The sequence below is a fragment of the Lissotriton helveticus genome, chromosome 6 (assembly GCF_964261635.1).
Source record: "Lissotriton helveticus chromosome 6, aLisHel1.1, whole genome shotgun sequence".
NCBI classification, from domain to species: Eukaryota; Metazoa; Chordata; class Amphibia; order Caudata; family Salamandridae; genus Lissotriton; species Lissotriton helveticus.
The window spans coordinates 1,298,478,157-1,298,490,171 of record NC_136067.1 but is presented as its reverse complement, the minus strand read 5'-3'; the positions used below and the strand labels follow the sequence as shown (position 1 = coordinate 1,298,490,171).

Here is a 12,015-nt window from a genome sequence, read left to right as displayed (position 1 = left end):
ATCTTGCATTAGACCAAACAGACCTACATAACTGGTCCAAACTCCATCTGAATATATTATGAAAATGATGGTGCTCCCAGGCCTCCTGTATGTCTTACAGAATTTCCCATTCCATATCCCCACCTCCTGATTCACCGGGTTGATGGCTTGATCCACTTCTTCCTCTAAAGGGGCTGACATCCATGTATAGCCTTAGATAAACTTTGCCAATTGGTCTACAAGGGACAGGTGGGGGCGAAGGACATCAAACTCTATTAATGGGCTTTCCAACTCCTTGTTTTCAATGTATGGATGAAAGATGGCTGGAATGATCCAGCATATCAGCTTAAAGCTGGTGAGTTTGGGCCTTCACAATGTTATAAATCTCTTATATGGCAGCCCCAGTCTGACCCATACCCTGGAGATCACAATGAGGGTCCTCCTGGCCTGGGGGATGGCAAACAGATTCTCTGGATGGGACAAACAACTGATCTGACATACCCCTCTTTTGAATGCCTGATGGCCCTGTAAGACTGCACGGCTTGAAGGCTTTAGGAAGAGGGACAAAATAGGGATCACCACCATGGGCGACATGTGGGAATGTGCTCACATTAAGTAATTCCAAGACCTGCAGTATCAATTTCAACTATCACATACCCAATTCCACAAATACCTGAGTACCAAACACAGTTCGCCCAACTTCCAGACTTTTGCTGAATGGAAGCCAAGCTAATGCTGGATTTTCTGGGGCTGGATGGAATCTCTCAGAACTACCATTTGTTGGTTTGTATTGCCCCACAAACACTGGTGAATCTTAGATGTTTGTAGGAATGGTGTCTAGATTCCCTGGATGATACAGAATGGCAGCAGGCATGTATAGCCCCTAGAGAAATCATGATTTACTCCTGCCTGTGGCTGATCCAGCTACTAACAACTTACTTCAGATACAAACGCCTGTGGCAGGCAGATATACTCACTTAACCTATCTGCACCCTATTTTGGACCAAGAAGCAGACTTCTTCCGTATGATTTGGTAGTGCCATGTGCCGCTATGTACTGGAGTCAAGCAGCCAACACACTTGCACAGGCATTGAAGAGAACCGTTGATCAGATGCTAAAACTAGCTTTGCTTCATCTCCTGGAAGATCTGGGAGCACACAAGGAGACCAGGGTCTCGTAGGGATAGCTATGAATATTTCCAAACGGGATCGTGCACATAAATGGAACACCCCCAACGTGCCCACTGTGGCGGAATGGAGGGCAGTGATGGACTGGTGCGCCAAACAAGAGGAGCTGATTTCCACATCTAGAATCTGAACTCAAAATCATCAAAGGATATGGGGGAGGTGGTGGGAATTTTATGACCTGATGAATACACCAGGACACACTTTGTAATGTTGTGGGTTCTTCAGGAGGCATGTGAATTGGAGGGGGGTTGTGGATGCAATGTTTTTCAGTTTTATTATTTGTTTTTCTCAGAAACAATAAAATGCTCCTATAAAAAGCTTTGAATTATGTCTATTTTTATTAATTAAAGAAACTTTCGATTTCAGTGTATATCTACATTGTTGAAAATGTTCCCACTGTGGAATGAAACTAGTTGGCTGAATTGGTTTAAATGAAGGATGACATAGTTGTAATTATGACGACCTGCCAATAAAGATGCTTTTCTTCGAATATTTTAAATGTTTATTGAAAATAACAATAGGGTAACTGTTCCTAAAGAGGTTTATTTCAGGGTGGAAAAATGATACAGGTGAGGGGATATTCCCATTTAGGAAGTAGTACCCTCACATACCCGTAAGGGTGTCATGCTTCATCATCTGGCTTTTGCTCCTCGTGGGTCCAGCGCTGCAATACCCCATGGCCCAGTGAGAGGGCTTCTTTGGAGGAGATATGTTAATCAAAATATCTGTGATGGTGAGTGCGGGTGTGTGAAATAGTTAGAATGGTGAGTTAAAACTACCTAAGGAGTATTAAAAAATGTAATTAGTCTGGGGTAGAGATAAAAACAAAGTGTTAATTGTTTTGAGGAGAAACAATTCAGCAACAGGTGCAAATAATGTATGTCATATAGGGCAACATGTTACACGCCTCAGTGGTCCATAAGGACCAAAAGTATGACAAACAAATATCCCTACCATTAGTAGGAGTTGGGAAGATGAGTACTTGTATCTAATGATTACCAAATTATACTCACACAGAGTTGTAAGTTGAAAAAGTACCCAGTAGGGGGTAAACCAATTGCGGTTGTCCTATATTCCAGCCTGAAAGAGAGGTGGTATATATATTCAATTGCTAAACATGCCCTGGGTTGCCGTCGAGGATTAAATACCGGTATTCAGATATCATTCATTGATAAAAAGCTCCTATCATGCATTGTGACACACATTCCAATGTGTACAGATGAGTGACAGGGGTAATGGAAAATCACACTAGTGTAACAGACAAACACACACATACAACAAATAGGGAATCATCCCTTTTGTCAAGGATAAGGATTTCATCTTACCCATCAACCATAAAATGTGTGCCCCTTGGGTCATAGCAGATGACCGTGTCAATGCTGCGGCATTGAAACATATTGGGCGGATAAATGAAAAATAATCATAAAGATACGGGCGGCGTCCAGGTGGCTTGGAATGTGCTGCTTGGTTTTGGTTTTTACTTACATGCTCAGCTTGGTAAGGCATAATCACCTACCGTTTCGTCTCCTAGCCTGGAGAGAGAGGTGCACCATTTGGTGCTTGCTTAAAGGCATCCACTGGGTGCCGGAAGGGATGCAGTGCTTAATTTGTGCAGGAGCTTTCAGGTGCTAAGCACCAGCATTTTTTTAACATGGCCGGGGCTATTGGATTTTTCTCCCCAGTGAGATGAGCCCAAAATGTATTAAAATAAATGTACCTACCTGTTCTGTGTCTTGTGTCATCCTCCTTCCTTCAAGATGGCCCACCCGGGTCTAGGCATGATAACTGCATCACGCTAGTGATGTCAGTAGTGCACGCCTGCCTTTCAAGGAGTATTTTCTTTCGCATTGGTTAATTATTACAGATGAGGGCAGGCTGATAGGTGAGCTGAGGGCAAGGCAGACTGGGTCCTGGAAAGTTCTGGTCTTGGCAATAACACTAATACAACATAGTCGAAGTAATAAAAACGTGCGTAGCTGCTTTCTGTTAACAACTCGCATGCACTGAAATGAAAACCCAGCAGAAGCAGGCCATGAATTATTCCTTTTGACTTGTCATTTGCATCGCATGCTGATGCTCTTGGCCTGGGCCGAGGGCCCACCAAAACACATTATTTGCCAGCGTTCTAATAGAGCGAGTGCCAAGGAGACTGCAGGTCACAGGTAAGAGAGTAGTAGATAGTACTACAACAAGTCGCTATTAGTTAATCTGGAACAGATTTACTATTGTGTGTCCTCTTCACCCATTTATTTGCAGCAAATAAATGTATAAGTTAACTGTCAACTCTGCTTTTTCAAGCTCAGCACCTCATGACTCAACGGCACCTTTTCTCTGCCACACCTGACCTCCCAATGTATGGGTTACCAGAGTAAATTGCCAGTGCCAGTGCTTTTCTGCATAAGTAAACTGGCATGTTTTTCTTTTTGCAGAATCTGCAAATGAAAAAGGGCAGGTTACAGCACTTGTCTGCAGCTGCAGTACAAGTTTTAGGCAGACCCCAGTGACACACTTATAGACAGAAGTTCCTGCAGGTTATCTAAGTTTGAGGTGCCTGTGCAAATTGGTCCACTGTAGGACACCTGGCTCTAGCATCTCCATTCTTGTAGTAACCTTAGATGTAAATCACGCAGTTAAATGATTATCAGACAGGCCTTGTGTGTGAACACTCACAGATATTAAACATTTGTGCATTCATCTCAAAGGCCCGGACTGTGCCACAATTCATGTGGCAATTTCCATCTGCACTGCTTCCCCGCCAACACAAGGCAACATCAAATTAATACTACACTCTTCAGGCAAGCTGCTTGGAGAAGCTCCTGGCTCCATGGCTCATGGCTCATGGCAACTGATGGCGTTAAAATGAGATTGACTTTTTCCAAAAACAAGGGGTAGTTCACATTGAAAAATTGTTCTTTTGAGCTTGAAACTAATTAAAACAGCATAATATAAACAATGCACGCTATATTATTTGTGTTTTGGCCCAATAAAAAAAAACACTATCACTCTCACACACACTTTGTGCCCCTTTCACGTAATTTACACTAGCGCACCCACCGTTATCTTCTGGGTGCCTGGCCACTTCATCGTTCGGCAAAGGATGAATTAGCACTGTTTCTGTTTGAAGTAATTTGTAGCTGCTTAACTTGGGAACATTCATCACCACTTTTTCTCACAGTTTACCTGATTTGAAGCTTGGAATGGTTAGAGGAGACTGGAATGTTTTGTTTATGTCCATATGGAGTAATGCTAAACAAAACCGGACATTGCTTGGCGATAAACAACGTAGGGGACCTTTTTATGCAGGAAATTAAATATGAATAGCAATTGCAAAAAGAGCTCAACTGCAACTTTTGTCTATGAAGTATTGGTGTGGCTCACCTAACAATCACATATTGTATAAATATTATATATAATATCACAATGAATCACATCTTGTTCTCTGTGGTAGGACCAAGGCTGCTGCTGTATTTAGGGTGCAGTGGTTGCGATCGGATATTGCGACTGCGGGCCTGCGTTCCTGCGTTCCTACAAGTGCATTGCATTGATTGATGCTTCTGTTTTGGAGGGTCAGGTCCGGTTGCAGCTAGGGAGAAGGGGTGGGGTAGTCAGGTGTGAATAAGTGACATTCCAGAATAAGCATCATCAGAAAGGAACAGTTGGGCTTTAATTTCAGAGTTTACCCGGGTCCGCTCGCTGTAGCACTGGACTCCAGACAGGAGCTCTGTCCTTCGCATGGCTCTCTTCCCACTGCGGAGCTCCTGCAGGGGTTCTGCAAGTCAGACCCTGTCAGCCTGTGTATAAAGGAGCTAATGGGGCCTTGATAGGCTTCTGTGGGCTAGGGATGTGGAGGTGAGATGTCATGGGTGTGTGGTGCTCAGTCTTCCACCTCTCTGGGTGTTTTCAGACTTACACCCCTATGGGTGACAGGCACTTCCTCAGGATCTTGCTGTGCCACAGCTTGGCCCATCTGTGCTTCGATGACATGTGGCTAGTGACTGACCCTCAGCTACAGGTGCACAGAACAGGGTATAGACTGTCCTGTAGTGCATCCTTAAGGCGATGCACATGGCTCCTTTCATGACCTTTCAACCTGTAGATTTTGGTCTAACCCTTGTTATGGCACGTTCAGTAATACTAGTTCTGGGTGTGGGGGAGTGAAGCCAATAGAGGAAGTGGGTAGAGTCAGTGGAGTGGGTGGGTGGAGCCAGGGTGTGTGGGTGTGGCCTCCTTAAAAAATTTGAGCACCTGCACTTAATATTTTACAAATTAAACACTGAAGGGATGGTGTCTGCCCCTCCCGCCTGTGACCATCAGTGCGTAGCAAAGAATTTGCCCACGAGAAGGTTAACTCGAAGGGCTTTAAGGTCAAGGCTATCATATGGGACAGGACTGTTCCTGTCTGTTGGTTGTTTGTAGTCATGGTGAGCAGGCTGCCTGCTTCTCTGGTGATCAGTAGTTCCTGAATGTTCAGATACAGTGCTATTAAATTTCAAGAAAGAGTTAGGGTGTTGACCCATATGCAAAAGTCAGCACAGGTATTGGTATTGCCATGCCACTGGATCCATATATCGTCAATATATCTCTTCCATGTGATCATATTGGTCCTATATGGATTGCCATATGTGAGAATATGTTCACCTTGGAAGGCTGCCATATCGAGACAGTGGTCCAGGACTATTATTTATAATTCATAATACTCTATCATTGACGTTGTATAAGTATCAAGGCACATAAGATCATAGGCATACAAAGGAAAAGTAGAGAAACCACTTCCAAGAAGTGGACTGATATTTTTAGTTTATTCAGTCACACAAAACAATATTTAGTTGATGTAATGTACAATACTTTTCACGGTTATCATCAGAGAGAAAAGAAATACGTGAGGAGCTGGTGCTAAAGTGAAGGTAAAGAAAAAGGAGAGGAAGCTGTATTCAGGAGATTCAAATATTTACAAAAAACACAAAAAGGGACCCACACTGGTTGAGAATAGTCTCCCTTAGAGTTCACGGCCTATGTCAATGTCAATGTCAGAAGTTCTTATATAGCGCAGCTTTTCACCGTGAGGTCTCAAGGCGCTTGCAGCATAAGAGAACTGAAAAAGAGAAGACAGAAGAGAAAAGAGGCTTACACAACACAGGGGGTCCTGCTTGGGAAAAGCCAGGTCTTCAGTGCCTTACGGAATTTCTGGTGCTCCACAATGGAAAGCAGGTGAGCGGGCAGTTTATTCCAAAGGCCTACACCTATATGTACAATTCTGTATGTATGTAATTAAATGTGAAGTTTCGTAGTCAACAGAGTAATTTCATAGGTGGGTCAGGAGTAGGAGTAGAGGTAGGATGTAGGCCAATTCAGATGCGTCGACGTTTCGACCCTATTGCGTACAGCTTCCTCTCCTTTTTCTTTACTCCTTCACCTGAGCACCAACTCCTCACGTACTTCTTTTCTTTTCATTATTTCAACGAAATATTGCTTTGTGTGACTGAATAAACTAAAAATATCAGTCCACCTCTGGGAAGTGGTTTCTCTACTTTCCTTTGTATGCCTATGATCTTATGTGCCTTGATAATTATACGACGTCAATGATAGAGTATTATGAATAATAAATAATAGTCTTGGACCATTGTTTCCTGTACCCAACAATACTCAGGTCCTTTTGAGGTTACGGGTAATCCAATTTTTGATAATGCCATATCGAGACAGACTAGGCTCCATACATACTGATTATATAGGCCATGTCAATAGAACTGGGACCCAAACCTATGGTCACACAAATCGAGTCATTGATACTATATTTCCTTGAGCTTATCTGACCCCATAAATGACACAATAGCTGACAAATGTCTTTGGTAAATTAAAGTCAGCCCCAAACATTTAAATGTTATATACAGAACAATAATTCACGATCTGCATTGTAAATACATATGATTGTCAAGACAAGTGAGTCTGAAATGTCTATTGAGAACATCTAGGCAACAAATAAAAACGTTCAGGAAAAGGGCCGGTAGTGTTTCTTTGATATAGAAGAAATATAGCTATTCAAGGAGAGATTACAGATGTTATGTCTGTTACAAGAGAGTTTTAGTATGAAAACATATCAGGGCGTTCACATTGAAAAAAATTAATAGCCGCTCATAATGGTTTTGTTGCACAGTAAGCAGAATTCTTGCTCTTCTGGAAATGGTATTATCTCCTCACTGACTCACATGGTACTAATCCGTCCCTTATGTATAAACTCGAGAAGATTGACCTCCTGCCCAAAACTACTAAGCTGAACGCTGGCTTCATTATGGAGGTTACTGTAGAGTTATTGAAATTCCCTACTCCATAAGTAATAATAGCTTTAGCACTTAACCTACTTGCAGCTACAGTTTCATTTCTAAAGGATCATAATAAGAAACATTGACAAGGATAGGGTAGGTGATGTGGTAATGTGTTAAAGGCATGTTTTTATGAATAGGGTTTATGTAGCGTATATTTTTTGCAAACTATTGAGGCATATTCACCAGAGAAGTGGCTGAGCGTGGCATTAGCCTCCTTGGCTTAACGTCACGCTCGCCACGTCTGAAACATAGGGCTGCACCATATTTACAACAATATGGTGGAGTCTTGCATTTCACCCTTCGCTGACGGATGTATGTCGTTACAACGCATGCCATTACGACGCAACTTTTACAACGCAAGTCGTTACAACGACTTGCGTTAGGGGGCGCTGGATAGTGAATATTTTAATTTACTATTCCAACTCCAGTCTCCGTGGATAGTAGGGAAGGTGTTGGATAGTAGATGGAGGTCTCGGTGTTCAATTACGCCGACGACCTCCAACTTGTTTTCAACCTTTCCTCTTCCCCTTCCTCGGCTTCTAACTTCCAGAAGGCTATGCTTTTTATCCAAGGGTGGATGAACTGCAACCACCTCAAATTAAACCCGGACAAGACCGAATTGGTCCTGACGGGGGGTGGTTGCAGCCCCTGGTCCCCTTCCTTCTGGCCCTCTGCCCTTGGTCCTCCCCCTCTTTCTGTTTCCAAGGTCAAAACCTTGGGCATTTTCATCAATCCCATGCTTACCCTTCACACGCAGACCAATGCAGTTGTGTCTGCCTGTTTTTTCTCCCTTCGGATCATCCGAAGGGTCTCCCGCTTCTTCTCAACCGCTGCACTCAAACTCATCCTTATGGCCATGGTGCTTTCGAGCCTCGATTACGGGAACGTTATTTATAACGGTGCGCCGGCTTACCTGCTCCGTCGGCTCCAACAGATTCAAAATCAGGCGGCTCGCCTGATTTACGGACTCTCCAGGTTCAATCACACGACCCCCTTGCTGCAGTCCCTCCATTGGCTCCCAGTGAGGGAGAGGGCCCTTTTCAAGCTTGGATGCATCACCTACCAGGCCAGATCAGGGACCGCCCCCGTTTTCTTGTGCGAAGCCATTTCCCCCTATCTCCCTTCCAGAGAACTCCGTTCCACTCACTTGGCCCTTCTGTCAGTCCCTCGTTTCAGAAAACAGAAGTCCGGTGGGGCCAGATTTGCAGTGCTGGCTCCATCCTTCTGGAACTCACTTCCATTTACTCTTAGGACGTCATCTTCCTACCTGGAATTCCGCAAGCATCTTAAGACTTTTTTGTTTTCCAGATCTGCAGCTGCTTAGCCCTCTTCCCCGCTTCCACTGATCTTCTGCTATCTAGCGCCATGAAACCGATTCTGGTATAAGAGCGCTCTATAAATATTTTAAAATTCAAATTCAAATAGTAATTAAACTATTCCCTGTCCAAGCGCGCCCTCCAGCGCAATGTGTTTTAATGACTTGCGCTGTAAAAGTTGCGTCGTAATGGTAGTGCGTTGTAAAAGTTGCGTTGTAAAGGATGTTTCCCGCGCTGACGCTAAATTTAGCAGCCTAGCGCCAATGCAAGCACCCTTGCACTATAGTGCTAAGCTGTCTGCGTTGAGTGAAAGATTGTTTATGTGCAGGAATTTATCCCTTCCTGCACATAAACAATTTTTAAATGGCGTTTTGAAATTTCTATGTGTGCTGCTTAATGCAGCGCACATAGAAGTTGCAAAACATCCTTTTTAAAATTGATTGTTAATGTGCAGGAAGGGACACCTTCCTGCACCTAAACAATCAAAGGCCTTTTGCTGGTTTTATGTGTGCTGCACATAGAAACAACAAAAATGGGGAGAAATTAAAAAATGTTCCTTGTTGTGCCTGTTTAAGACCGGGTTTTCCTTGGACTTGATTTTGGTGCATATTTTTTACACCTCCCTTTTAAATAAGGGACAGCATCAAAATCAATGTGGTGTTGCAGTGGAATGACCACCGTAACACCCATTGCCCAACCCTTTCTCACTGAGAATAGCATGAAAGGGGGCCTTATTTACAATGCAGCGTTAAGCCATGTTAAATGGCTTAACGCTGCCTTGTAAATAAGGCAAAGCACGTATCGTCACAGAAACGTCACTAAAAGTGATGTTCCTGTGGTGATAGAGGCTTGTAAATATGCCCCTATTGTATCTTATGAATGTTCATATTTGGATGTAATTCAATGGCATGGTATGTATGAATTTATACTTAGATTTTTGACATATGGTACGATGAAAAATGCCTAATACCAATAAAGATTGAATACTTTTGAATAATCATTGTACTGTCTTAAATGTTTATTATTGTCTTTCATGTTCTTCAGGTCAGCCTTGACTCCAGAGTGCGAGAAGCAATCAACAGAAACTTATTGGATCCCAATCCTCACATGTACGAAGATGCCCAACTTCAGATATACACTTTAATGCACAGAGACTCTTTTCCAAGGTTTTTGAACTCTCAGATTTATAAATCTCTCCTTGAGAGCACTGGGAGTTCGACGTCTGAAACATAGTTCTTTGTTTTTAGATGCACATCTAGCTTTTTTTGAAATAACAAAAGTTTCATAACACCTGAAGCTGAGTTCCTGGAGAACACCAGCTTGGCACTACTCAGGCAACTGTGAAGACAGCAAAAAGATATTTATATCTATAATGATCTTTGTGTCCATTTTTCCCAGGTCATTCATGCTTCAGTTTGACAACAAAATGAATAGATAAATACCGCATTTCTCAATTTACACATTTGTTTTGCACACTGGTCACTTACTTACAGAAGACTATTCCTTTGTGTAATATTTGATGATTTCTGGGAGTCCCCTAGTGTTTTCTCACAGTGCATGCATGAGGTAAAATGGCTTCATTTTACCACGTAATTGTTGCAATATATAATCCAATGAATAATTGTTTGTGCAATACAATCTTACTTTGAAATAATTTCATCAAACCTGTATGCGGTTTGTCATACTTTTCAACTTAAAATAAGGTTTTAATGGCCAGTTTTAGAAGTGCTACTAGTGTATAACACTTTTTATTGTGTTGCATTTGGCGCATTGACGTCACTGCTTTTGTACTGGGGGAAACATGCCTGCCAATGTTTACTGAATATGGATTTTCAGAGTGGCTATTTCCTCTGGTTGGTAACTACCAAAACGGTGGTATTTTATTGTTGTTGTAGCTGTTCTTGTTACAGAGTTTGCAATGTCAAAGAAGCACAACCCGTTTTACGGGATCCATAGTTGAATGGCACAGTCGATGCGCTGACATTGTTATAAATCATTTTCAGATCAAAGATTCTCTGTGTACATTTCAGACGTCATATACTGTCACGGATTTATTAGACACTGGTCTCCAGGTGTAATACTGTTGTCTAATGTAGTGTACTTCGAAACAAGACAGCTTGAAACTTTGTTTTTCTATACATTATTTTTTAATAAAATAGTAGGTTACCTACATGTAGCATTTTAAAAGATTTGAAAGACTAGCATCTGTCTTAGTTTTTTGGTATTTTAGGCTACAACATTGTCTTTTAGAGTCCATTTGAAAAGGAAGGACATATTTCAGCTTCAGACCTAAGTAACTCTGTACCACTTCACAAACTAAAGATTGAGCAGAAAACTAGGCAGTTTACATGAATACATTTAAATTTCCATAAGAATAAAAATGTGGAGTAGCACCCTTATTTTTTGCAGACCTATTTCTTTATTTTATTGTTTGTTGAAGATTTTTTAAAAAGAAACTTCCTTACACTGGTTGAAATTTTTGACATATGCCTGACAATGAGATCGCTTTCATTTTACAATCAATCACTATTTCCATTTCTTATGAAAATATTACTGTACTCTTAGCACAGTTATAAATGTCCACTTATATTTAAATTGTCATGGCATAGTGTGGCTAGAGAATGAGTTTGAATACAATGGAAATCAATTGCATTTGTGCTGACGAAATGAGCTTTATATATTTGAAGGTTTATACAGAGCTCTAACGTCTTTTCTTTATGTTTTACTACCTCTTATTTTGTTATCTTGTGAATGCCATCAAGTCCCCTTTTTAACCTATTTTCTGCTGGAGAACGTTGATTTAATATTTTTTGCATGTATTAAAACATTAAAAGTGAATTTTTTATGAATGCTGATTGAATTTTGTAATCAATTTTAGATTCAGGAGAAATGAATAAAAAGGGCTATTCTATGTCCCCTATGCAAATATATTCACTGTTGTGGGCATTTGAAAGAACTGGATTACACACAGTGCTTGAAATGGAGCATGGGTAGTCTGAATAATCAATGTTTTGAATAAGTATTACCTTCAGTGAGGGGCAAGTGTTTGTCCCAGGAAAAACATCAACGTCCTGCTGAGATGTGCTGGTGTTTCCCTTCTGTAAAAGATTGCCCGTTTTTTTAGGCTAAGAACGCTTACCCATTTGAAGCACTGATGCAGAAACAAAAGAAACACTTCTGAAAAGTGGACAACAGTATTCTGTTTACACCGAC

General features: G+C 41.6%; 1 protein-coding gene across 2 annotated transcripts in view; it reads left to right on the top strand.

The window, feature by feature from the left end:
- RGS17 (regulator of G protein signaling 17) overlaps positions 1-11,201 on the top strand; it is a 333,901-nt gene extending 322,700 nt beyond the window's left edge. For both annotated transcript variants that reach the window (XM_078646976.1, XM_078646975.1), the window contains exon 5: positions 9,847-11,201. In XM_078646976.1, coding sequence (XP_078503102.1) covers positions 9,847-10,035 — 189 coding nt within the window. In that variant the 3' untranslated portion in view covers positions 10,036-11,201. The remainder of the gene's footprint in view (positions 1-9,846) is intronic.
- The last annotated feature ends 814 nt before the right edge of the window (positions 11,202-12,015 follow it).